This window comes from Salmo salar, chromosome 02 (genome assembly GCF_965601325.2).
Source record: "Salmo salar chromosome 02, fSalSal1, whole genome shotgun sequence".
Lineage (NCBI taxonomy): Eukaryota > Metazoa > Chordata > Actinopteri > Salmoniformes > Salmonidae > Salmo > Salmo salar.
The window spans coordinates 94763561-94791273 of NC_138292.1; the positions used below are offsets into that span (position 1 = coordinate 94763561).

At 41.2% G+C, this 27713-nt stretch overlaps 2 protein-coding genes across 2 annotated transcripts; both read left to right on the top strand.

Moving 5' to 3' along the window:
- Positions 1-570: 570 nt before the first annotated feature.
- Positions 571-13599, top strand: LOC145863433 (uncharacterized). The gene is made up of 2 exons (XM_082968335.1): positions 571-1118; positions 10340-13599. Exons 1-2 carry the CDS (start codon positions 776-778, stop codon positions 11134-11136), a joined length of 1140 nt encoding a protein of 379 aa, XP_082824461.1. The 5' UTR covers positions 571-775; the 3' UTR covers positions 11137-13599.
- On the top strand, positions 12523-27695 carry LOC145864279 (uncharacterized). The gene is made up of 2 exons (XM_082969778.1): positions 12523-12562; positions 26369-27695. Exons 1-2 carry the CDS (start codon positions 12523-12525, stop codon positions 27529-27531), a joined length of 1203 nt encoding a protein of 400 aa, XP_082825904.1. The 3' UTR covers positions 27532-27695.
- The last annotated feature ends 18 nt before the right edge of the window (positions 27696-27713 follow it).

The following is a 27713-nucleotide window of genomic DNA, read 5'->3' on the forward strand; positions in this document are numbered from 1 at the left end:
GTTCATTATATACATCTACATGATGTATTGTTACACCATGTAGGAGCAGTATAGACCTAGTCTGTTCATTTTAAATACATCTACATGATGTAGGAGCAGTATAGACCTAGTCTGTTCATTATATACATCTACATGATGTATTGTTACACCATGTAGGAGCAGTATAGGCCTAGTCTGTTCATTATATACATCTACATGATGTATTGTTACACCATGTAGGAGCAGTATAGACCTAGTCTGTTCATTATATACATCTACATGATGTATTGTTACACCATGTAGGAGCAGTATAGACCTACAGTAGCTAACTGCTAATTTAGATTTGGTTTGACTTAATGAAACTGCCTTAAATGTGCTGTAGTAAACATGTTTTATTCTCACTAATCAATCAAGTCTTTGTATGTCTCAATATAATGGTATTATTTAATTAAATCCATTTAAAAATACTCTTTGTCTGAATATAAAATCTGATCCTCAACTGCGTTTCCCTCCAGTCAGCAGACGGCGATGTGCGTCTTTCAGGCGATGCTGCAGCGTGACGTATAATCTAGTGGACGGTTCTTCATAAACAGCTCGTCAACCACCTCGGTAGCTTGCTAGCCAACATAGCCGAAAGATTCAACCTATTTATACGCTTTCGGTCTATATTAGCTACTGTGTTTTAGACACACTTCTGTCGTATCTACTTGTTAACCTATTTAATTTAATATTACGTTATTTTTTATTAGTCAGCTATAGTAGCTGGCTGGTTAAGTTAGCATTAGCCTAGTCGCTAATGATAGCTAGCTATCTAATATCCCCGAACATGAGCTCCCTAAACTACTCCCCTCCTGTTAAAGAAGAGGAGGTCTGCTGGACGGAGAAAGAAGCTCTGGGGCTGAACATTGTCGTGAAAGAGGAGAAGGAAGAGGAGGATGTTACAGTTAAACAAGATGTAGAGGGTGAGGCTGTTACAGTGAAAGAAGAAGGGAAAGACGTTTCAGTGAAAGAAGAGGAAGACTCGTTCAGAGTGAAAGAGGAGGACGATGTTACAGTAAAAGAAGAGGAGGAAGAGAAAGAGAAAGAGGAGGATGCAGTTTATGGAGTGAAAGAGGAAGGGGAGGAGGAGGAGACAAAAGGTCAGATTAACACCAGTAAATGCTAATATTTAATAACGGGCACAAAACCTGCAGTTGTTGAACTGATGAACACAAACGTGGTTTTAAAGCAGCAGTGGTTTTTGTTTTGCATACATTTTAACATGCAACAATTTCAAAGATTTTACTGAGTTACAGTTCATAAAAGTCAATTGTGGCACAAGACCCAGCCAAACAGAATGAGTTTTCCACACAAAAGGGCTTTATTACAGACAGAAATACTCCTCAGCACCCCCCTCCCTCAGACAATCCAGCATGAAACATGGGACCAACACTTTCCATGTTGCGTTTATATTTTTGTTCAGTATATAAACTTAGGAACACATGTCAGCGTAGAGCCCTGAACTATAATAATAAGGCAGCAGTTTATCTGTCAGGACAGTGTGGTGTGTAGTGATCAGCAGTTTATCTGGCAGGACAGTGTGGTGTGTAGTGATCAACAGTTTATCTGGGTGGACAGTGTGGTGTGTAGTGATCAGCAGTTTATCTGGCAGGACAGTGTGGTGTGTAGTGATCAGCAGTTTATCTGGCAGGACAGTGTGGTGTGTAGTGATCAGTTTATCTGGCAGGACAGTGTGGTGTGTAGTGATCAGCAGTTTATCTGGCAGGACAGTGTGGTGTGTAATCAAATCAAATCAATTTTTATATAGCCCTTCGTACATCAGCTGATATCTCAAAGTGCTGTACAGAAACCCAGCCTAAAACCCCAAACAGCAAGCAAAGCATGTGAAAGAAGCACGGTGCTAGGAAAAACTCCCTAGGAAAAACTCCCTAGAAAGGCCAAAAACCTAGGAAGAAACCTAGAGAGGAACCAGGCTATGAGGGGTGGCCAGTCCTCTTCTGGCTGTGCAGGGTGGATATTATAACAGAACATGGTCAAGATGTTAAAATGTTCATAAATGACCAGCATGGTCAAATAATAATAATCATAGTAGTTGTCGAGGGTGCAACAAGCACGTCCGGTGAACAGGTCAGGGTTCCATAGCCGCAGGCAGAACAGTTGAAACTGGAGCAGCAGCACGGCCAGGTGGACTGGGGACAGCAAGGAGTCATCATACCAGGTAGTCCTGAGGCATGGTCCTAGGGCTCAGGTCCTCCGAGAGAAAGACAGAAAGAGAGAAGAGAGAATTAGAGAGAGCATATTTAAATTCACACAGGACACCGGATAAGACAAGAGAAATACTCCAGATGTAACAGACTGACCCTAGCCCCCCGACACATAAACTACTGCAGCATAAATACTGGAGGCTGAGACAGGAGGGATCAGAAGACACTGTGGCCCCATCCGATGATACCCCCGGACAGGGCCAAACAGGCAGGATATAACCCCACCCACTTTGCCAAAGCACAGCCCCCACACCACTAGAGGGATGTCTCCAACCACCAACTTACCGTCCTAAGACAAGGCCGAGTATAGCCCACAACGATCTCCGCCATGGCACAACCCAAGGGGGGGGGCGCCAACCCAGACAGGAAGACCACGTCAGTGACTCAACCCACTCAAGTGACGCACCCCTCCCATGGACGGCATGGAAGAACACCAGTAAGCCAGTGACTCAGCCCCTGTAAAAGGGGCAGAGAATCCCAGTGGAAAGAGGGGAACCGGCAAGGCAGAGACAGCAAGGGCGGTTCGTTGCTCCAGCCTTTCCGTTCACCTTCACACTCCTGGGCCAGACTATACTTAATCATAGGACCTACTGAAGAGATAAGTCTTCAGTAAAGACTTAAAGGTTGAGACTGAGTCTGCGTCTCTCACATGGGTAGGCAGACCATTCCATAAAAATGGAGCTCTATAGGAGAAAGCCCTACCTCCAGCCGTTTGCTTAGAAATTCTAGGGACAATTAGGAGGCCTGCGTCTTGTGACCGTAGCGTACGTGTAGGTATGTACGGCAGGACCAAATTGGAAAGATAGGTAGGAGCAAGCCCATGTAATGCTTTATAGGTTAGCAGTAAAACCTTGAAATCAGCCCTTGCCTTAACAGGAAGCCAGTGTAGGGAGGCTAGCACTGGAGTAATATGATCAAATTTTTTGGTTCTAGTCAGGATTCTAGCAGCCGTATTTAGCACTAACTGAAGTTTATTTAGTGCTTTATCCGGGTAGCCGGAAAGTAGAGCATTGCAGTAGTCCAGCCTAGAAGTAACAAAAGCATGGATTAATTTTTCTGCGTCATTTTTGGACAGAAAGTTTCTGATTTTTGCAATGTTACGTAGATGGAAAAAAGCTGTCCTTGAAACAGTCTTGATATGTTCTTCAAAAGAGAGATCAGGGTCCAGAGTAACGCCGAGGTCCTTCACAGTTTTATTTGAGACGACTGTACAACCATCCAGATTAATTGTCAGATTCAACAGAAGATCTCTTTGTTTCTTGGGACCTAGAACAAGCATCTCTGTTTTGTCCGAGTTTAAAAGTAGAAAGTTTGCAGCCATCCACTTCTTTATGTCTGAAACACAGGCTTCTAGCGAGGGCAATTTTGGGGCTTCACCATGTTTCATTGAAATGTACAGCTGTGTGTCGTCCGCATAGCAGTGATATTTAACATTATGTTTTCAAATGACATCCCCAAGAGGTAAAATATATTGTGAAAACAATAGTGGTCCTAAAACGGAACCTTGAGGAACACCGAAATTTACAATTGATTTGTCAGAGGACAAACCATTCACAGAGACAAACTGATATCTTTCCGACAGATAAGATCTAAACCAGGCCAGAACTTGTCCATGTAGACCAATTTGGGTTTCCAATCTCTCCAAAAGAATGTGGTGATCGATGGTATCAAAAGCGGCAGTAAGATCTAGGAGCACGAGGACAGATGCAGAGCCTCGGTCTGACCTCATTAAAAGGTCATTTACCACCTTCACAAGTGCAGTCTCAGTGCTATGATGGGGTCTAAAACCAGACTGAAGCGTTTCGTATACATTGTTTGTCTTCAGGAAGGCAGTGAGTTGCTGTGCAACAGCTTTTTCTAAAATTTTTGAGAGGAATGGAAGATTCGATATAAGCCGATAGTTTTTTATAATTTCAGGATCAAGATTCGGCTTTTTCAGGAGAGGCTTTATTACTGCCACTTTTAGTGAGCTTGGTACACATCCGGTGGATAGAGAGCCGTTTATTATGTTCAACATAGGAGGGCCAAGCACAGGAAGCAGCTCTTTCAGTAGTTTAGTTGGAATAGGGTCCAGTATGCAGCTTGAGGGTTTGGAGGCCATGATTATTTTCATCATTGTGTCAAGAGATATAGTACTAAAACACTTTAGTATCTCCCTTGATCCTAGGTCCTGGCAGAGTTGTGTAGACTCAGGACAATGGAGCTTTGAAGGAATACCCAGATTTAAAGAGGAGTCTGTAATTTGCTTTCTAATGATCATGATCTTTTCCTCAAAGAAGTTCATAAATGTATTACTGCTGAAGTGAAAGCCATCCTCCATTTGCGAAGGCTGCTTTTTAGTTAGCTTTGCGACAGTATCAAAAAGAAATTTCGGATTGTTCTTATTTTCCTCAATTAAGTTGGAAAAATAGGATGATCGAGCAGCAGTGAGGGCTCTTCGATACTGCACGGTACTGTCTTTCCAAGCTAGTCGGAAGACTTCCAGTTTGGTGTGGCGCCATTTCCGTTCCAATTTTCTGGAAGCTTGCTTCAGAGCTCGTGTATTTTCTGTATACCAGGGAGCTAGTTTCTTATGACAGATGTTTTTAGTTTTTAGGGGTGCAACTGCATCTAGGGTATTGCGCAAGGTTAAATTGAGTTCCTCGGTTAGGTGGTTAACTGATTTTTGTCCTCTGACGTCCTTGGGTAGGCAGAGGCAGTCTGGAAGGGCATCAAGGAATCTTTGGGTTGTCTGAGAATTTATAGCACGACTTTTAATGCTCCTTGGTTGGGGTCTGAGCAGATTATTTGTTGCAATTGCAAACGTAATAAAATGGTGGTCCGATAGTCCAGGATTATGAGGAAAAACATTAAGATCCACAACATTTATTCCATGGGACAAAACTAGGTCCAGAGTATGACTGTGGCAGTGAGTAGGTCCAGAGACATGTTGGACAAAACCCACTGAGTCGATGATGGCTCCGAAAGCCTTTTGGAGTGGGTCTGTGGACTTTTCCATGTGAATGTTAAAGTCACCAAAAATTAGAATATTATCTGCTATGACTACAAGATCCGATAGGAATTCAGGGAACTCAGTGAGGAACACTGCATATGGCCCAGGAGGCCTGTAAACAGTAGCTATAAAAAGTGAGTGAGTAGGCTGCATAGATTTCATGACTAGAAGCTCAAAAGACGAAAACGTCATTGTTTTTTTTTTTTGTAAATTGAAATTTGCTATCGTAAATGTTAGCAACACCTCCGCCTTTGCCGGATGCACGGGGGGTATGGTCACTAGTGTAACCAGGGGGTGAGGCCTCATTTAACACAGTAAATTCATCAGGCTTAAGCCATGTTTCAGTCAGGCCAATCACGTCAAGATTATTATCAGTGATTAGTTCATTGACTATAACTGCCTTGGAAGTGAGGGATCTAACATTAAGTAACCCAATTTTGAGATGTGAGGTATCACAATCTCTTTCAATAATGGCAGGAATGGAGGAGGTCTTTATACTAGTGAGATTGCTAAAGCGAACACCGCCATTTTTAATTTTGCCCAACCTAGATCGAGGCACAGACACGGTCTCAATGGGGAAAGCTAAGCTGACTACGCTGACTGTGCTAGTGGCAGACTCCACTAAGCTGGCAGGCTGGCTAACAGCCTGCTGCCTGGCCTGCACCCTATTTCATTGTGGCGCTAGAGGAGTTAGAGCCCTGTCTATGTTCGTAGATAAGATGAGAGCAACCCTCCAGCAAGGATGGAGTCCGTCACTCCTCAACAGGCCAGGCTTGGTCCTGTTTGTGGGTGAGTCCCAGAAAGAGGGCCAATTATCTACAAATTCGATCTTTTGGGAGGGGCAGAAAACAGTTTTCAACCAGCGATTGAGTTGTGAGACTCTGCTGTAGAGCTCATCACTACCCCTAACTGGGAGGGGGCCAGAGACAATTAATCGATGCCTACACATCTTTCTAGCTGATTTACACGCTGAAGCTATGTTGCGCTTGGTGACCTCTGACTGTTTCATCCTAACATCGTTGGTGCCGACGTGGATAACAATATCTCTATACTCTCTACACTCGCCAGTTTTAGCTTTAGCCAGCACCGTCTTTAGATTAGCCTTAACGTCGGTAGCCCTGCCCCCTGGTAAACAGTGTATGATCGCTGGATGATTAGTTTTAAGTCTAATACTGCGGGTAATGGAGTCGCCAATGACTAAGGTTTTCAATTTGTCAGAGCTAATGGTGGGAGCCGTCGGCGTCTCAGACCCCACAACGGGAGGAGTAGAGACCAGAGAAGTCTCGGCCTCCGACTCCGACTCGCTTAATGGGGATAACCGGTTGAAAGTTTCTGTCGGCTGAATAAGCGACACCGGTTGAGCATTCCTACAGCGTTTCCCTCCAGAAGCCATGAGAAAGTTGTCCGGCTGCGGGGACCGTGCGAGGGGGTTTATACTAACGTTACTATCTGTACTTACTGGTGGCACAGACGCTGTTTCATCCTTTCCTACACTGAAATTACCCTTGCCTAACGATTGCGTCTGAAGCTGGGCTTGCAGCACAGCTATCCTTGCCGTAAGGCGATCGTTCTCCTGTATATTATAAGTACAACGACTGCAATTAGAAGGCATCATGTTAATGTTACTTAACTTCGGCTGTTTGAAGTCCTGACGAACCATGTCCAGATAAAACCTCCGGGGTGAAAAAGTTGAGTGAGGGAAAAAGTAAAAATATGAATGAAAAAAGTTGAGTGAGGGAAAAAGTAAAAATATACGGTAATGAAAAAGTAAAAAACCGTCAGGTAGCAAAGTAAGAAGTGGTAGTGATCAGCAGTTTATCTGGCAGGACAGTGTGGTGTGTAGTGATCAGTTTATCTGGCAGGACAGTGTGGTGTGTAGTGATCAGCAGTTTATCTGGCAGGACAGTGTGGTGTGTAGTGATCAGCAGTTTATCTGGCAGGACAGTGTGGTGTGTAGTGATCAGCAGTTTATCTGGCAGGACAGTGTGGTGTGTAGTGATCAGTTTATCTGGCAGGACAGTGTGGTGTGTAGTGATCAGCAGTTTATCTGGCAGGACAGTGTGGTGTGTAGTGATCAGCAGTTTATCTGGCAGGACAGTGTGGTGTGTAGTGATCAGTTTATCTGGCAGGACAGTGTGGTGTGTAGTGATCAGTTTATCTGGCAGGACAGTGTGGTGTGTAGTGATCAGTTTATCTGGCAGGACAGTGTGGTGTGTAGTGATCAGTTTATCTGGCAGGACAGTGTGGTGTGTAGTGATCAGTTTATCTGGCAGGACAGTGTGGTGTGTAGTGATCAGTTTATCTGGCAGGACAGTGTGGTGTGTAGTGATCAGTTTATCTGGCAGGACAGTGTGGTGTGTACTGATCAGTTTATCTGGCAGGACAGTGTGGTGTGTAGTGATCAGTTTATCTGGCAGGACAGTGTGGTGTGTAGTGATCAGTTTATCTGGCAGGACAGTGTGGTGTGTAGTGATCAGTTTATCTGGCAGGAAAGTGTGGTGTGTAGTGATCAGTTTATCTGGCAGGACAGTGTGGTGTGTAGTGATCAGTTTATCTGGCAGGACAGTGTGGTGTGTAGTGATCAGTTTATCTGGCAGGACAGTGTGGTGTGTAGTGATCAGTTTATCTGGCAGGACAGTGTGGTGTGTAGTGATCAGTTTATCTGGCAGGACAGTGTGGTGTGTAGTGATCAGTTTATCTGGCAGGACAGTGTGGTGTGTAGTGATCAGTTTATCTGTCAGGACAGTGTGGTGTGTAGTGATCAGTTTATCTGGCAGGACATTGTGGTGTGTAGTGATCAGTTTATCTGGCAGGACAGTGTGGTGTGTAGTGATCAGTTTATCTGGCAGGACAGTGTGGTGTGTAGTGATCAGTTTATCTAGCAGGACAGTGTGGTGTGTAGTGATCAGTTTATCTAGCAGGACAGTGTGGTGTGTAGTGATCAGTTTATCTGTCAGGACAGTGTGGTGTGTAGTGATCAGTTTATCTAGCAGGACAGTGTGTTGTGTAGTGATCAGTTTATCTGTCAGGACAGTGTGGTGTGTAGTGATCAGTTTATCTAGCAGGACAGTGTGGTGTGTAGTGATCAGTTTATCTGTCAGGACAGTGTGGTGTGTAGTGATCAGTTTATCTGGCAGGACAGTGTGGTGTGTAGTGATCAGTTTATCTGTCAGGACAGTGTGGTGTGTAGTGATCAGTTTATCTAGCAGGACAGTGTGGTGTGTAGTGATCAGTTTATCTGGCAGGACAGTGTGGTGTGTAGTGATCAGTTTATCTGTCAGGACAGTGTGGTGTGTAGTGATCAGCAGTTTATCTGGCAGGACAGTGTGGTGTGTAGTGATCAGTTTATCTGGCAGGACAGTGTGGTGTGTAGTGATCAGTTTATCTGTCAGGACAGTGTGGTGTGTAGTGATCAGTTTATCTATCAGGACAGTGTGGTGTGTAGTGATCAGTTTATCTGGCAGGACAGTGTGGTGTGTAGTGATCAGTTTATCTAGCAGGACAGTGTGGTGTGTAGTGATCAGTTTATCTAGCAGGACAGTGTGGTGTGTAGTGATCAGTTTATCTGGTAGGACAGTGTGGTGTGTAGTGATCAGTGTATCTGTCAGGACAGTGTGGTGTGTAGTGATCAGTTTATCTGTCAGGACAGTGTGGTGTGTAATGATCAGTTTATCTGGCAGGACAGTGTGGTGTGTAGTGATCAGTTTATCTGGCAGGCCAGTGTGGTGTGTAGTGATCAGTTTATCTGTCAGGACAGTGTGGTGTGTTGTGATCAGTTTATCTGGCAGGACAGTGTGGTGTGTAGTGATCAGCAGTTTATCTGGCAGGACAGTGTAGTGATGTGTTATGGAGGCACTTTGGTGATTCTTGATGTTCACTTGTACAACTGTTCATCATTACTATTGTATCTAAATGAATTATTTTAACACATTGGTTAAAAGACTCTTGTCACCATTTTTTTTCAATTACATTGAGCAATATACCACATTACTTCTTACTTACATTCCTTGTGTTACAAACATTGCCAAGCTGCTCATTAGTTTTCTTGTAGTTGTGATTTTTGGTGTGATCAGTCATGGCAAAAAAAGATTTTGGCTGGTAAAAAATCAGTGGCTGGTATATTCTATCATCTGCCTGCTACAGTAGCTGGTATATTCTATCATCTGCCTGCTACAGTAGCTGGTATATTCTATCATCTGCCTGCTACAGTGGCTGGTATATTCTATCATCTGCCTGCTACAGTGGCTGGTATATTCTATCATCTGCCTGCTACAGTAGCTGGTATATTCTATCATCTGCCTGCTACAGTGGCTGGTATATTCTATCATCTGCCTGCTACAGTGGCTGGTATATTCTATCATCTGCCTGTTACAGTGGCTGGTATATTCTATCATCTGCCTGCTACAGTGGCTGGTATATTCTATCATCTGCCTGTTACAGTGGCTGGTATATTCTATCATCTGCCTGTTACAGTAGCTGGTATATTCTATCATCTGCCTGTTACAGTAGCTGGTATATTCTATCATCTGCCTGCTACAGTGGCTGGTATATTCTATCATCTGCCTGCTACAGTGGCTGGTATATTCTATCATCTGCCTGTTACAGTAGCTGGTATATTCTATCATCTGCCTGCTACAGTGGCTGGTATATTCTATCATCTGCCTGCTACAGTGGCTGGTATATTCTATCATCTGCCTGTTACAGTAGCTGGTATATTCTATCATCTGCCTGTTACAGTAGCTGGTATATTCTATCATCTGCCTGCTACAGTGGCTGGTATATTCTATCATCTGCCTGCTACAGTGGCTGGTATATTCTATCATCTGCCTGTTACAGTAGCTGGTATATTCTATCATCTGCCTGTTACAGTAGCTGGTATATTCTATCATCTGCCTGCTACAGTGGCTGGTATATTCTATCATCTGCCTGTTACAGTAGCTGGTATATTCTATCATCTGCCTGCTACAGTAGCTGGTATATTCTATCATCTGCCTGCTACAGTGGCCGGTGGACCAAAATCAAACTAAAACAAAACTTTTGTCAAAGTTTGTAAAAACATTTAAACATTCACTACATTGACTGTCTGACTTTGACCTTCACACAGGAGAGAGATGTGACTATCGTGGATCCTCTGGGGAGCCTCAACAACATCATGAAGCTGACGAGGCAGAGAAGAGTTTCTCCACATCAGAACACCTTAAGAAACACCAGCAGAGACCCACAGAAAGGAAACCTCACTGCTGCTCTGACTGTGGGAAACGTTTCAAATCTTCATCAGAACTTAAAAAACACCAGCGAGTACACACAGGAGAAAAACCTTATAGCTGTAATCAATGTGGGAAGAGTTTTACTCATTCAAGTAATCTGAAAACACACCAGAGAACACACACAAGAGAGAAGCCTTACAGCTGTGATCAATGTGGCAAGAGTTTTACTCATTCAAGTAATCTGAAAACACACCAGAGAATACACACAGGAGAGCAGCCATATAGCTGTGAGCAATGTGGCAAGATTTTTTCTCAGTCAAGCAACCTGGTATCACACCAGAGAATACACACAGGAGAGCAGTCATATAGCTGTGAGCAATGTGGGAAAAGCTTTTCTCGGATAGAACACCTTAAAGGACACCAGAGAACACACACAGGAGAGAAACCTTATAGCTGTGATCAGTGTGGGAAGAGTTTTACTCAGTCACGCAACCTGGTATCACACCAGAGAACACACACAGGAGAGCAGCCATATAGCTGTGAGCAATGTGGGAAAAGCTTTTCTCGGATAGAACACCTTAAAGGACACCAGAGAACACACACAGGAGAGAAACCTTATAGCTGTGATCAGTGTGGGAAGAGTTTTACTCAGTCAAACAGCCTAAATAGACACCAGAGAACACACACAGGATAGAAATCATATAGCTGTAATCAGTGTGGGAAGAGTTTTACTCAGTCAAACAGCCTGGTATCACTAGAGAGCACACACAGGAGAGACACCTTACCACTGCTCTGACTTTGAAGAGCTTTCCTTCCCTAAGGAACCTGACACAACACCAGAGAACACACACAGGAGAGAAGCCTTATAGCTGTGATCAATGTGACAAGAGATACTCTCATTCATGTGGTCTGATTAAACATCAGAAAATACATGCAGGAGATCCACAGAGTGTAGAATGATCTCCAACACCAGACCTGGGTAGTAGAACACAGAGTGTGGAATGATCTCCAACACCAGACCTGGGTAATAGAACACAGAGTGTGGAATGATCTCCAACACCAGACCTGGGTAGTAGAACACTGAGTGTAGAATGACCTCCAACACCAGACCTGGGTAGTAGAACACAGAGTGTAGAATGATCTCCAACACCAGACCTGGGTAATAGAACACAGAGTGTAGAATGACCTCCAACACCAGACCTGGGTAGTAGAACACAGAGTGTAGAATGATCTCCAACACCAGACCTGGGTAGTAGAACACAGAGAGTGGAATGACCTCCAACACCAGACCTGGGTAGTAGAACACAGAGTGTGGAATGACCTCCAACACCAGACCTATATACATCAAATCACATTTTATTTTGTCACATACACTTGTTTAGCAGATGTTATTGTGGGTGTAGCGAAATGCTTGTGTTTCTAGCTCCAACAGCCCAGTAATATCTAACAAGTAATATCTAACAATAGATACAATCTAAAGGAATGGAATTAATAATATATAAATATTTGGATGAGCAATGTCAGAGCGGCATAGACTAAGATACAGTAGAATAGAATACAGTATATACATATGAGATGAGTAATACATAGACTAAGATACAGTAGAATAGGATAGAATACAGTATATACATATGAGATGAGTAATACATAGACGGATACAGTAGAATAGGATAGAATACAGTATATACATATGAGATGAGTAATACATAGACAGATACAGTAGAATAGTGTAGAATACAGTATATACATATGAGATGAGTAATACAGATACAGTAGAATAGGATAGAATACAGTATATACATATGAGATGAGTAATACATAGACAGATACAGTAGAATAGTGTAGAATACAGTATATACATATGAGATGAGTAATACATAGACAGATACAGTAGAATACAGTATATACATATGAGATGAGTAATACATAGACAGATACAGTAGAATAGGGTAGAATACAGTATATACATATGAGATGAGTAATACATAGACAGATACAGTAGAATAGGATAGAATACAGTATATACATATGAGATGAGTAATACCAGATATGTGAATGCTTTAGCATGCTGGAGACAACCATGGAGAATGGGAATGCAGGCTACATCAAGTGTTCCAATGGTACAACGTTTGATTTAATTACATCAAGTGTTCCAATGGTACAACGTTTGATTTAATTACATCAAGTGTTCCAATGGTACAACGTTTGATTTAATTACATCAAGTGTTCCAATGGTACAACGTTTGATTTAATTACATCAAGTGTTCCAATGGTACAACGTTTGATTTAATTACATCAAGTGTTCCAATGGTAAAACGTTTGAGTTAATTTTGTCCTGATACGGTCACTTTGCCTGGTGTTTATTGCCCCCGTTATTTCTCGAATGATCGTGTTTCACAATATTCCTAATCAAAAAAAGAAACTCGATCTTCTATTGTGTTATTGACTGAAGATTTGTTTATGTGTAACTCTGTGTAGTTGTTTTTGTCGCACTGCTTTTCTTTATCTTGGCCAGGTCGCAGTTGTAAATGAGAACTTGTTCTCAACTGGCCACCTGGTTAAATAAAGGTGAATTATTATTTTAAAAAAATGTATATGGGGAACCGTTGATGTACTTCAGAGGAACTGTGTCAGTATAGACCTAGTCTGTTCATTATATACATCTACATGATGTATTGTTACACCATGTAGGAGCAGTATAGACCTAGTCTGTTCATTATATACATCTACATGATGTATTGTTACACCATGTAGGAGCAGTATAGACCTAGTGTTCATTATATACATCTACATGATTTATTGTTACACCATTTAGGAGCAGTATAGACCTAGTCTGTTCATTATATACATCTACATGATGTATTGTTACACCATGTAGGAGCAGTATAGACCTAGTCTGTTCATTATATACATCTACATGATGTATTGTTACACCACGTAGGAGCAGTATAGACCTAGTCTGTTCATTATATACATCTACATGATGTATTGTTACACCATGTAGGAGCAGTATAGACCTACAGTAGCTGGCTACTTGTTTATATGTTGTTTGACTGAATGAAACTGCCTTAAATGTGCTGTAGTAAACATTTTTTATTCTCACTAATCAATCACCACATTCCTGTCTTTGTATGTCTCAATATAATAGTATTATTTAATTAAATCCATGTAAAATAATCTTTGTCTGAATATAAAATGTGATCCTCAACTGCGTTTCCCTCCAGTCAGCAGAAGGCGATGTGCGTCTTTCAGGCGATGCTGCAGCGTGACGTATAATCTAGTGGACGGTTCTTCATAAACAGCTCGTCAACCACCTCGGTAGCTTGCTAGCCAACATAGCCGAAAGATTCAACCTATTTATACGCTTTCGGTCTATATTAGCTACTGTGTTTTAGACACACTTCTGTCGTATCTACTTGTTAACCTATTTAATTTAATATTACGTTATTTTTTATTAGTCAGCTATAGTAGCTGGCTGGTTAAGTTAGCATTAGCCTGGTCGCTAATGATAGCTAGCTAGCTAACATCCCCGAACATGAGCTCCCTAAACTACTCCCCTCTTGTTAAAGAAGAGGAGGTCTGCTGGACGGAGAAAGAAGCTCTGGGGCTGAACATTGTCGTGAAAGAGGAGAAGGAAGAAGAGGATGTTACAGTTAAACAAGAAGTAGAGGGTGAGGCTGTTACAGTGAAAGAAGAAGAGAAAGACGTTTCAGTGAAAGAAGAGGAAGACGCGTTCAGAGTGAAAGAGGGGGAGGATGTTACAGTAAAAGAGGAGAAGGAAGAGGGGAATGTTACAGTAAAACAAGAAGTAGAGGGTGAGGTTGTTACAGTGAAAGATGAAGAGAAAGACGTTTCAGTGAAAGAAGAAGAGAAAGACGTTTCAGTTAAACAAGAGGAAGAAGAGGATGATGCTGTTTTTGGAGTGAAGAAGGAAGGAGAGATTACTGTCACATTGGAAGATGAAGAGGAGGAGACAGGAGATCTGATTAACACCAGTAAGTACCGCCTTCAATTAGTTTTTAACTTTGGATATTCGGAGTTGGCTCGTCAATACCTCTTCAACGGAGGGCCCTGGGATGATGACTGATATGTCTAGAATCAGACGGCGTAGAGACAAGCTACCCCTTGTTTTCTCCGTTCCTTTTCCAAAAAGTGACTTAACATATATATTTGAGAAGGGTCTATCTGCTGACCGCAGACTGGGGGCCACGGCATGTAGTGATTTTAATGTAGTGATGTTTTACTACACACCGTGTCCCCCAATAGAGCCATGTGAGAGTTGGGTTGGCTACACCAAAGATTATGGATATACTGACAAGATGTCTCTCTGCCCTAACAAGGGGAGTCGTTGTCCACAAAGCTGCACTGTGGGTTGTCTCGCTCCCACCTATCCTGTTTTTGATTTGGTGGATTCATCTTATTATTGTAATCTATTGTTTATATTCTATGAGGGTTGTTGTCATCAACCGCCTGTATTCAATGGAGAGAGATGCTAAGCTACTAGCATGAATATGCATAGCGATCTGGAGACAACTCCTATAGTGTTTTTATCAAAGTTGTCGGTATGTCACGTGTCCACATAACAACTTAATCATTACGAAACTTCTGTTAGATCAAGTAGCAAATAAGCCATTCATTTTGTTGTTGACCAAATTCAACACTTTCCACATTGGGTTGATAATTGTTTCCACTTGGATACAGCCTACTGTAGCCTACTGGTTTAACCTAGAGAGTTACAACCTACTGTAACCTACTGGCATGACCTAGAGAGATACAACCTACTGTAGCCTACTGGCATGACCTAGAGAGTTACAACCTACTGTAGCCTACTGGCATGACCTAGAGAGTTATAACCTACTGTAATCTACTGGCATGACCTAGAGAGTTACAACCTACTGTAACCTACTGGCATGACCTAGAGAGTTACAACCTACTGTAACCTACTGGCATGACCTAGAGAGATACAACCTACTGTAGCCTACTGGCATGACCTAGAGAGTTACAACCTACTGTAACCTACTGGCATGACCTAGAGAGTTACAATCTACTGTAACCTACTGGCATGACCTAGAGAGATACAACCTACTGTAACCTACTGGCATGACCTAGAGAGATACAACCTACTGTAACCTACTGGCATGACCTAGCGAGTTACAACCTATTGTAACCTACTGTAACCTACTGGCATGACCTAGAGATATACAACCTACTGGCATGACCTAGAGAGATACAACCTACTGTAACCTACTGGCATGACCTAGAGAGATACAACCTACTGTAACCTACTGTCATGACCTAGAGAGTTACAACCTACTGTAACCTACTGGCATGACCTAGAGAGATACAACCTACTGTAACCTACTGGCATGACCTAGAGAGATACAACCTACTGTAACCTACTGGCATGACCTAGAGAGTTACAACCTACTGTAACCTACTGGCATGACCTAGAGAGATACAACCTTCTGTAGCCTACTGGCATGACCTAGAGAGATACAACCTACTGTAACCTACTGGCATGACCTAGAGATAGAGATGTATATATATAAACAAGCATTTCTAAACTTTTTTCTCTCACTTTTATAGGGTATTGTGATGTCTTTATGAGGTATTGTCTGAAAATTGATAATTGAAAAAATATATCCATTTTATAATAACCAAATGTGTAAAAAGGGAAGGGGTCTGAATGCATGTATGTTGTATGTTCTAGGGTAGATTTTTTTTTAAATAGTATTTTCTTTCTACCAATTGATTGTTTGAAATTGTATGACGTGTATTTGTTCATATAGACACACCCCATGTGTTTAATAAAATCAACTGTATGTGCAGAACTTGAACTGAACTGATGCTTCAAGCGTTTGATTAAATAATTAACACACTCAAATGACTTGAGGAAGCCAGAGGTCAATATAACCAGAAGAAAATAACCAATTCCCCACCTGCTGCTGGCCTTCGTTAATTCTGACGTTATGCTCCTGAAGTTTCCGGTAAAATAGGCAAACTTTTTCCATTTCCGTTTGAAGTGCCAATTTATCTTACCATTTCTACCGATCTGCGTGCCAGTTATGAACGAGTTACAACAACTGTTTGGCTCCTCCACTTCCTGGGTCGGTGAAGTGAGGTATTACATTTAAGGATTAAATCATTTAAGGAATATATCCTAGTCTCACGCTCATCACCTGTGGAATGCGGGGCTTCCAGCGAGGTGTGGATTTAATAGTATGTTGTACCTAGTTTCCCTCCTTCAAGGAACAGTAGTTATAGTCATAACATGTGGATTTAATAGTATGTTGCACCTAGTTTCCCTCCTTCAGGGAACAGTAGTTATAGTCATAATGTTAAGCTTGTCATATGATGAACTTTAACTTAAATACTGGATCTTGCTGTCGGACAGTTTTTTTGTATTCAGATCTCTGAAATGCTCTCTAACTACGTAACATTTATTGTCTCCTTATGTTACGCTGGGAAAACAGTTTTCATGGGCACAGAAATCCTAAATCATTTCAGTTTACTAAATCCAATGGTTCTAACCGAGAGTCACCTTAACTTTATTGACAACTCCCAAATGGATACTGTCATTAATGCGGTTCTTAAATAATTACACATAATACATAATACTGTAGCTGTTTAGTTACAGTCACATGTTCAACTATCATCAGCTGATCCAGGAAATCATTTTCTGCATGCCAGTCAAATGTAGTTCTTCATTCATTACACCGGTAAAGACAGTTATGCTGTGCTCCACGTTGGATCCAACATCCCAAACAAATAGATATTTATAATGTGTTGTTGTCTGGTTGATTTACAGTAGGGTCTCGTTAGTCCGTTTGGAAACGGAGATACTTAGCTCATAATGTGTGGAGAACTGTTCCTTGATGGATAGGCTATTGTACAACACACAGAGCTATTTTCCTTTATTCAGGACATTTAGAATGACAACACATTACAGAATAGCCTAGTGGGATTATTCACAAAATTATCTGGTGATCAGGTTATGAATTGTCATGACAAAGACATTTTAGTCTCCTTGTTTCACCTAAAATATTAAATGATTTATAGTCCTAGGTCTATGTTGTTGTTAGGTGAAGTTATGGGTCCTACAGTAGGTCTATGTTATTGTTAGGTGAGATTATAGACCATTTTGGCATACACTTAGTGGACAAAATCTCATTGTCAGGCTGATGTCAGGCTGATGGAAAACTAGCCAATGATCATTTTACTGGTTGAAGTCGTTTTTAAATATAAAGTAGTACATTTTCGACAATAACACAAACATTATATTAAATCAGGACATTCAAACGAGCCTTACAATTATAATCCAAAGTAGTGTCAAATGATAATAATAATAATCATAATCAACCTGGAAATGGAGGCTTTATTTGCTGTCAGCCTATGAGAACTCCCCTGAGTTTCCCCCCACGGTGGTGAAGTAGTGAATAGACACAGAGCTTAATGTGAGTTTCCTTGAGTAGCACTCCTGATCTAGTGCTGTAATATTCAGAATACATTGTGAAAACTAATCTTTGCTCACCATTTTTTAAATATATATATTTTTTTCTCCCCAATTGGTACTTACAGTCTTGTCTCATCGCTGCAACTCCCATACGGACTCTGGAGAGGCGAAGGTCGAGAGCCATGCGTCCTCTGAAACACAACCCAACCTAGCCGCGCTGCTTCTTGACACAATGCCCATCCAACCCGGAAGCCAGCAGCACCAATGTGTCGGAGGAAACACCGTACACCTGGCGACCTGGTCAGTGTGCACTGCGCCCGGCCCGCCACATGAGTCGCTAGTGCGCGATGAGACAAGGATATCCCTGCCGGCCAAACCCTCCCCTAACCCGGACGACGGTGGGCCAATTGTGCGTTGCCCCATGGGCCTCCCGGTCGTGGCCGGCTGCAACAGAGCTTGGACTCGAACCCAGAATCTCTAATGGCACAGCTTTGGCCACTTGCTCACCATTTTTGCTCCAGGCAGATATACTACATCCATAACTAGCGGTTTCTGCATTAGCAGGGAGGTGTTTCTGCAATCAAATTGTGTGCGCATCGCCCTTGTCGCAATTTTAGCAAACACAGAAAGGTGCCTATATTTGAGAACAAAAGTCGCCTGGCACACTGCTTAGGAGTTCAACACCTTTTACTTATTTCTAGTTACTACTAATGTGAAAACAAGACTAAATATGACTATTGTTGCTCACTTGACTGTCTTAAGACAATTGTCAAGTAATTTTAACATTCATTATAGACGTCAATTGTTGTAGAGTATCATGGCTACGCTGTTGGCATCACCTTTTTCAGTGGATTTCTGCTGTTGAGAGCCTTTAACTATCTGTCTGACTTGTTCACACAGGAGAGAGACGTGACTATCATGGATCCTCTGGGGAGCCTCAACATCATGATGCTAACGAGTCAGGGAAGAGTCTGTCCAGATTCTATCACCTCAAGAAACACCAGCAGAGACCCACAGGGAAGAAATCTATCTGCTGCTCTGACTGTGGAAAACATTGCAAATCTTCATCAGAACTTAAAATACACCAGCGAACACACACAGGAGAGAAATCTCACCACTGTTTTGATTGTGGGAAGAGTTACTTAAGATTAAAAGTACACCTGAGAATTCACACTGGAGAGAAACCGTACAGCTGTACTCAATGTCGGAAGAGTTTTACTCAGTCAAGCAACCTGTTATCACACCAGAGGATACACACAGGAGAGAAATATTTTAGTTGTAATCAATGTGTGAAAAGTTTTATTACATCTAGTGAACTGACTGTACACCAGAGAACACACACAAGAGAGAAACCTTATAGCTGTGATCAATGTGGGAAGACTTATATTTCATCTTGCCATCTGACTAGACACCAGCGAGTACACAGGAGAGAAATCTTATAGCTGTAATCAATGTGGGAAGAGTTTTACTCGGCCAGACAGCCTGATATCACACCAGAGAACACACACAGGAGAGAAACAATATAGCTGTAGTCAATGTGGGACAAGATTTGCTTGGCTAACCAGCCTAGTATCACATCAGAGAACACACACAGGAGAGAAACCTTCTAGCTGTGGTCAATGTCGGAAGAGTTTTACTACATCTGGCTGTCTCTCCAGATCAAAACACCTCAAGAAACACCTGCAGAGATCCACAGGGAAGAGAACTCACTGCTCCTCTGACTGTGGGAAGAGATTCACCTCTTCATCAGGCATTAAAATTCATCAGAGAATCCACACAGGAGAGAAATCTTTTAGCTGTGGTCAATGTGGGAAGAGTTTTACTAGGTCAACCAGCCTCATATCACACCAGAGAATCCACACAGGAGAGAAACCTTTTAGCTGTACTCAATGTGGGAAGAGTTTTACTTCATCTAGCCATCTGACTCTACTCCAGAGAACACACACAGGAGAGAAACCTTATAGCTGTGATCAATGTGGGAAGAGTTTTGCTGCATCTGGCTGTCTGACTCGACACCAGAGAACACACACAGGAGAGAAACTTTATAGCTGTGATCAGTGTGACAAGAGATTCTCCGGTAAAAGACATCTGATCAAACATCAGAAAATACATGAATGAGTTGTTTCATGATATCAATGATATAATGTCACAATGTAGAATGTTTTAACATTGTAGTGGGAGTATTTTAATGATGTCACAATGTAGAACCCTAAACGTTTGTCCCCTGTTCTATTGATTTCAACATGATATGGATATTAGCTTCAGGGGGAAAATCCAGGCTCTGAAATGGAAGAGTACTATTTATGAGATTTAATAAAAAGTGACTAACAAAAAAAGAGTTGTGTTACACTTACCATGTTGGTTACGCACTTGAATCAAAATGTATCTGGCTGTTTTCTACAAATTGTCCTCCAACCAGTGATGTACACATTATTCCCAGATTCCGTGTGGTTTTAGAGCTGTTAGTTTTAACAGGACTTGCAACCTCATCTCCCTCCTCTCGGCACAATTGATTTCAACATGATATCGATGAGTTATGACAAATAAGTGTTGTGTTCCTTTGTTTAGGGACCCCTAAATTTAACTGCATCACTCCAAAATGTAGCTGACTGTCTTCTGCAGGTTGTCCTCTAACCAGTGAGGTAAAAGATATCTCAATTTCCATGTGTTTTTTGTTTTGTTGTGTTAGTTTCAGGAGCAGATTCAACCTGATTTCCCCCCAAAAGGATATAAGATTTGTGTTTTGCGTTTAGCTAGTGCGTTGCTATGGATCTTTATTTATTTTGACTGCCCGTTTTTCCGTATTGGAGATGAGTTTTGTTTGGGCTCGTTCCAAGGAGACAAGAGTTCTAGAAGCTAGTGGGATTTAGAAAGAGGAGAGTTCTAGAATCTAGTGAGTTTTAGAAAGAGGAGAGTTCTAGAAGCTAGTGGGATTTAGGATTCTATAGAAAGAAAAAGGAGAAACAAATAATACTATTGTATATTATTATTTAGAAATACGTGTTTTTTTCTTGTTTTTAATTGTTGACATCCAGTAGACACCATGTTTATATTGGTGAAGGTGAATCATTGTAGTTGATTATAATGTGAAATGGAAGTTGTTTTCTGTTGGTGGTGAGCAAACTTTTCCAACAAAAATATAGGATATATTTGTTGTCTTAAGGTGTTACAGGCTTTGGTTTTTCCATTTATGTTTTGAGGTTGGACTTTAGCACGTATAGTTCGTTAGCACGTATAGTTCGTTAGCACGTCTAGCCCGTTAGCGCGTCTAGCTCGTTAGCACGTCTAGCTCGTTAGCACGTAGGAAGCACTGATTGGTGTCACCTCGTTAGTCAGTATGTGTTACACCTGTGCTGGCTTGTCCATCTCGTTAGTGGGAAGGTGTTTCACCTGAGCTGGTCCAGGTTCTATTTAAGAGTGTCTGGCCCAGTGCTCCAGTTGTCTTGATACATGTGGAGAGTCAACACCTTTAGTTGCTCCACCTTTTTGGTTTACTTCCTGTCTTTAAGTTCGATGTGGATATGTCTTTTTTTTCCCTCTTCTTGGGCAGATTAAGTGGGTCTCATGGTGGGTGTCTTTTAGGTCCCAGTTGTTGTTACTAGTCAACTTTCAGTGGACACCCCCATAGTGTCTTTCAGAGCCCCTCCTAAAAACATGCTTATATTTTGGGTTGGATGTTGCATCCAATTAATATTTTAATCAATGGATTTTCCTTAGAATGCTAATTCGCCTTTCAGTTGTTAATCTTATGTTTGTTGTGGTAAATATTTCTGTTTAATTTCATTGTTTTATTTTTTTTTCCTGTGAAGCATCCATGTCTGAAATGTGCTGTATAAATAAAGCTTGATTTGAACATATTGCAAAAGAAATTAACCCAATGACTGACAATCAACAGACTCTTGCAAAACCAATACGTATCTTGGTCCATCTTATTATGAAAACAGTATAAATTCAGTATATTTCCCACTATGTCAAAATAGTGTTGGTATGTACGTTTAGTATCACTTTTCAACCAACCCAGTTCATTTGTTGAAGATAAATGTTTAATTCAACAATACGTCAAAGGATTCAACTACTGCAAACCGAAACAAACAAATGGATCAACCAGATCAATCCCACTTTTCCAGCCTGCTGAAGGCGTGGTGGAGTGGTAAACACCACCCCCGGCTCTACCAGGGGTTTGAGGTGGTCTCCCACAGCTCTGCTTATGTCATGTTCTGTGGCCTTGCAGTTCCATTTATTGACTGTCCCTGCAACACAGAAACACATTTAGTCATATTATATATAACACTCAAACTAATGGATATGGAGCATCTATGGCCTCAGTTACACCTGGCACCTAAATGTGACTTCTGTCATCTGATCACTCCAAGCTGCATTAGGTTCAGATCTACCAGGATGGGCCTTTGACATCGTCTGGATGCAGCCAGGCCACCAAATATGCATCAGCAATGTAAAGAGATGGGGTGAATGAGTGGGGAAAGGTACATTTGACACAAATTACCTTCATAATATCAAAGAACAAATGTGTGTGTCTGAGGGGAAATTAACTTTCATACAGCCAAAAGGGGTGAGAAATTACACCAATATCAGTGGACAATTTGCACTAATGTAAATGAACATAGATGGAACATATTCCCTTTTGCTGACGTGATGAACCACTAAGGGGACATAAATATTTACCATCTAAACCATGTGTGACCTCTCACCTCTCTGGCTGTAGAAGTGTTCTTCCTAACCAGTCCCTCAACAGCTCTCTGACTGAGCTCCACCCTCACTGGGTCTTCAGAGGAGAGGAAGGCTGAGGAGGGATGGAAGGATGAATGGATCAGTCAGTCAATAAAGTGTAGAGCTGCTGTCTATGCTGTCTGACAAAATCACTATTTTAGTAGTTTATTAAAGTAAATTAGGCTTTATGACTGCTGAATACCAACTATCAATAACTTAGATAATGTATTTTCAGGTAGAGATACATCCTTGGGACGTCCCTAACCCATTGAAGTTGACATTTAAAATGGTTAAGGTAGGGGTTAAGGTTAGGGTTTAGGGTAGAGATGTCCCAAGGATCCCAGATAGCATTGACCATCATACATTCTTCTGTCTCATTTACATAGCAAGTGTAAAATAAACAGACAAGACAAGTAGGCATTATGGATTATGGTCATTGTAGTTAATTAGGACACGGTTGATTGGCTATCAGACAAGGTTCATTACACTGCTAGCTGGTAGGACTGCTTTGCTGGATTATACTATAGCTGAGATCCCAATACCCATGTAAACATAGCTTACTGACAGATCAATGAGCTTAGATCCCAATACCCATGTAGACATAGCTTACTGACAGATCAATGAGGTCAGATCCCAATACCCATGTAGACATAGCTTACTGACAGATCAATGAGGTCAGATCCCAATACCCATGTAAACATAGCTCACTGACAGATCAATGAGGTCAGATCCCAATACCCATGTAAACATAGCTTACTGACAGATCAATGAGGTCAGATCCCAATACCCATGTAAACATAGCTTACTGACAGATCAATGAGGTTAGATCCCAATACCCATGTAGACATAGCTTACTGACAGATCAATGAGGTCAGATCCCAATACCCATGTAAACATAGCTTACTGACAGATCAATGAGGTTAGATCCCAATACCCATGTAGACATAGCTTACTGACAGATCAATTATGTTAGATCCCAATACCCATGTAGACATAGCTTACTGACAGATCAATGAGGTCAGATCCCAATACCCATGTAGACATAGCTTACTGACAGATCAATGAGGTCAGATCCCAATACCCATGTAAACATAGCTTACTGACAGATCAATGAGGTCAGATCCCAATACCCATGTAGACATAGCTTACTGACAGATCAATGAGGTCAGATCCCAATACCCATGTAAACATAGCTTACTGACAGATCAATGAGGTCAGATCCCAATACCCATGTAAACATTGCTTACTGACAGATCAATGAGGTTAGATCCCAATACCCATGTATTGCGAACAGGTTGATTATAGCGGTAGTTTTTTCGATAGTGAACTTGGTCTTTCAGCAAATAGGGCTATCTTCTGTTTACCAACCCTACTTTGTCACAACTGATTGGCTCAAACGCATTAAGAAATATTCTAGTGTTATAGTGTTCTAAAACTTTTCTAGTGTTCTAAAACTTTTGACCGGTAGTGTATATTAAAGGAGATCTAGACTGTAGATCATCAGTTATTAGGTCTGCTATCATGTTATATATATTTATATATTAAAGGAGATCTAGACTGTAGATAATCAGTTATTAGGTCTGCTATCATGTTATATATATTTATATATTAAAGGAGATCTAGACTGTAGATCATCAGTTATTAGGTCTGCTATCATGTTATATATATTTATATATTAAAGGAGATCTAGACTGTAGATCATCAGTTATTAGGTCTGCTATCATGTTATATATATTTATATATTAAAGGAGATCTAGACTGTAGATCATCAGTTATTAGGTCTGCTATCATGTTATATATATTTATATATTAAAGGAGATCTAGACTGTAGATCATCAGTTATTAGGTCTGCTATCATGTTATATATATTTATATATTAAAGGAGATCTAGACTGTAGATCATCAGTTATTAGGTCTGCTATCATGTTATATATATTAAAGGAGATCTAGACTGTAGATCATCAGTTATTAGGTCTGCTATCATGTTATATATATTTATATATTAAAGGAGATCTAGGCTGTAGATCATCAGTTCTTCTTTATTTTTCCTATTGTCATTATTTCGTTTTTTCCATTTTAATTTTATGTCCAGAGATTTTAGAGTATTCTGAAAATATTTTTAGCAGGGGGGCATTGAGTTTTCAATATTGGTCATGTACTGTATATCAGTAAATTTAGTTTATATTCATGTTTAAAAATACTGACACCTGTTATGTGCAAACAGGAAGGGGGAGAGGGGACATCCATGTCTTGTGCCCATTTCTAAAGCAATTTCATCAGATAATGATTGTAAGTTGCTTTGGATATAAGTGTCTGTTAAATGGCATATATTATGATAAGTAAAGAAAATAAACCTGGCAAATGTCTCGCAGCTCTCAGAAAAGGAATACATGCTAAACCGGTTATGATTTGAAAAGATAGAAAAGCAGTAATTAGAAACAACAATGTGATTTAATTACAATTTTAAAAGCTTCTATGAACTTTTATATAAATAAGAATAAAACAACAGTTGAATGGATCCTATAGCCTTCTTAGACTCAACAACTCTGAAAACACTATCAGCAAGAAACAATATCATTACCAACAGTACTGCCGGGAATCGGAGTTGAGATTTGTTTCCCTTTTCCTCAAGTGACTTTCTGATCGGAATGATTTCTTTTTTTCTTCAGCCTAGCAGACAGGTCCTGGACGAATCACATGGACTGGACCTTGATTCCCCCCCCCCCCCCCTGCTCTCAGAATGTTGACTTTGTTCTGATAATTCCACATCTTAAGGGTATTTAGCGTTTTTCTGCTTAACGCCGGTTCAGTGGCATTGGGCATCTTTGACTATTGTTCTCTACATTGCTCCAGATCCTCCGGTGATACAGCCACGCCAAGCTCCTCCAATATCAGCTTGATAATGGAACTGGAAAGGTCTCTTTTTTTTACCTCATTTTCCAGTAGGGACAATATTCTCATGTTTTGTCTCAATCTGTTTTCTAGCTGATCCAGCTCATCTTCTAAAGTTTGCACCTTTGTTTCCAGATGGGGTATTGTGATGTGATTATGGGGTATTGTGATGTCATTATGGGGTATTGTGATGCCAATTTTGTTGTCTTGTTTGTCCACGCACCCGCCCTGCACATCTGACAGATTCCACTTTCCTTTCTAACAAATCCACCCTTTTAACAACAGATTGCTACAGTTTGTTTCTTTTGGTGTTGTAGCATTGAGAGTATTTTAGCTATGCTTTCCTGGATATCCTTTAGCTGTTTGTTGCTCTCATTTGCATCTCCAAGTTGTTCTTTGTCTTTTCCTCTGAGGGAATCCATGGCTTGTTGGGTTCGAGTCTCAACATCGCTTTACTCACAGACTGGTTCACTGTTGTATGTAACTGACCTCTCACTCTCCCCCGGTTGCTTGGAGAAAGATTCATCTATCAGTTTTAAAGGCTTCGTATAAACTATATTGTCTGGCTTCTACATGTAATCACAGTTTTGATGTTCATGCGCCTCTTTACTGAACCAAGTTTATTTTTAAGGATGAAAGGTTTTAGGATGAAAATTTGTCTCAGGTTGAGGATCTGATTGTGATTTAAAAATGTAATAAAAATGTATGCACTCTACTATAAGTCGCTCTGGATAAGAGCGTGTGCTAAATGACTAAAATGTAAATGTAAAAAATGATTTAAAACCTAATAGGAAGACAGTGTTATCAGTTTTGATCTCTCTGTTAAACTAAATACCCTCTTTGTCTTTGGCAGGAGAGAGACCAAACTCAGAGGAACCAGAGGCAGAGGCGTCCAAAACAGCAAGACGACACCACTGCTCCCAGTGTGGAAAGGTTTTTTCCCGTTTAGCATCCCTGAAAAGACATAAAAGAATACATACAGGAGAGAAGCCTTACTATTGCTCCCAATGTGGAAAGAGTTTTACCCAGTTAGGAACCCTGAACATACACAAGAGAATACACTCTGGAGCGAAGCCTCACCAATCCACCAAGTGTGGAGAGGGTTTTTCCCATTTAAGGTTCCTGAAAATACACAAAAGAATACATACAGGAGAGAAGCCTTTCCACTGCTCCCACTGTGGAAAGTGTTATATCAAGTTAGGAAACCTAAAAGAGCATGAGAGGAAACACACAGGAGAAAAGCCTTTCCAATGTTCCCAGTGTGGAAAGAGTTTTACCTATTCACGGAACCTAAAAGGGCATGAGAGAATACACACAGGAGAGGAGAGGACTTACTACTACTGCTCTCAGTGTGGAAAGCGTTTTAGTTGGTTAAAGGACCTAAAACGGCATGAGAGAACACACACTGGAGAGACCCCTTACCAATGCTCTCAGTGTGGAAAGGCTTTCTCTCATTTAGCGTCCCTGAAGATACACAAAATAATACATACAGGAGAGAAGCCTTACCACTGCTCCCAATGTGGAAGGAGTTTTACCCAGTTAGGAAGCCTGAGCATACATAAGAGAATCCACTCTGGAGCGAATCCTTACCATTGCGCCGAGTGTGGAACCGTTTTTTCTCATTTAGGTTCCTTGAAATTACATGAAAGAATACATACGGGAGAGAAGCCTTACCACTGCTCCCACTGTGGAAAGCGTTTTACCAGGTTAGGGCACCTAAAAGAACATGAGAGGACGCACACAGGAGAAAAACCTTTCCAATGTTCCCAGTGTGGAAAGAGTTTTACCCATTCACAGACCCTCAAAGGGCATGAGAGAATACACACAAGACAGGAGAGGACTTACTATTACTGCTCCCAGTGTGGAAAGAGTTTTAGTTGTTTAAAGTACCTGAAAAGGCACGAGAGAACACACACTGGAGAGACCCCTTACCACTGCTCCCAGTGTGGAAAGAGTTTTACCCAGTTTGGGAGCCTGAAAAAACATAAGAGAATACACTCTGGAGAGAAGCCCTAGCGGTATACAATAAAGACTGTATACCGGGGTATTTGGAAATAGCCACCACGGGATGGTTTTTCAATACATTATAATATTTGTAGCCACTTCAGTAAATACCTGTAGTCAACTTGTGCAATACATTAGGAGATAAAGCAGATGGCAATCTTCATTTCACCTGTCACATTATTTTACATTATGAA

Bases quoted from the DNA above. Each gene is read 5' to 3' on its own strand.
- LOC145863433 (XM_082968335.1), top strand. From the start codon at position 776: ATGATAGCTAGCTATCTAATATCCCCGAACATGAGCTCCCTAAACTAC. The intron at 1,119-10,339 runs GTCAGATTAACA...ACCTTCACACAG, and splicing joins GGAGGAGGAGGAGACAAAAG to GAGAGAGATGTGACTATCGT.
- LOC145864279 (XM_082969778.1), top strand. From the start codon at position 12,523: ATGGAGAATGGGAATGCAGGCTACATCAAGTGTTCCAATG. The intron at 12,563-26,368 runs GTACAACGTTTG...TGTCTTTGGCAG, and splicing joins CTACATCAAGTGTTCCAATG to GAGAGAGACCAAACTCAGAG.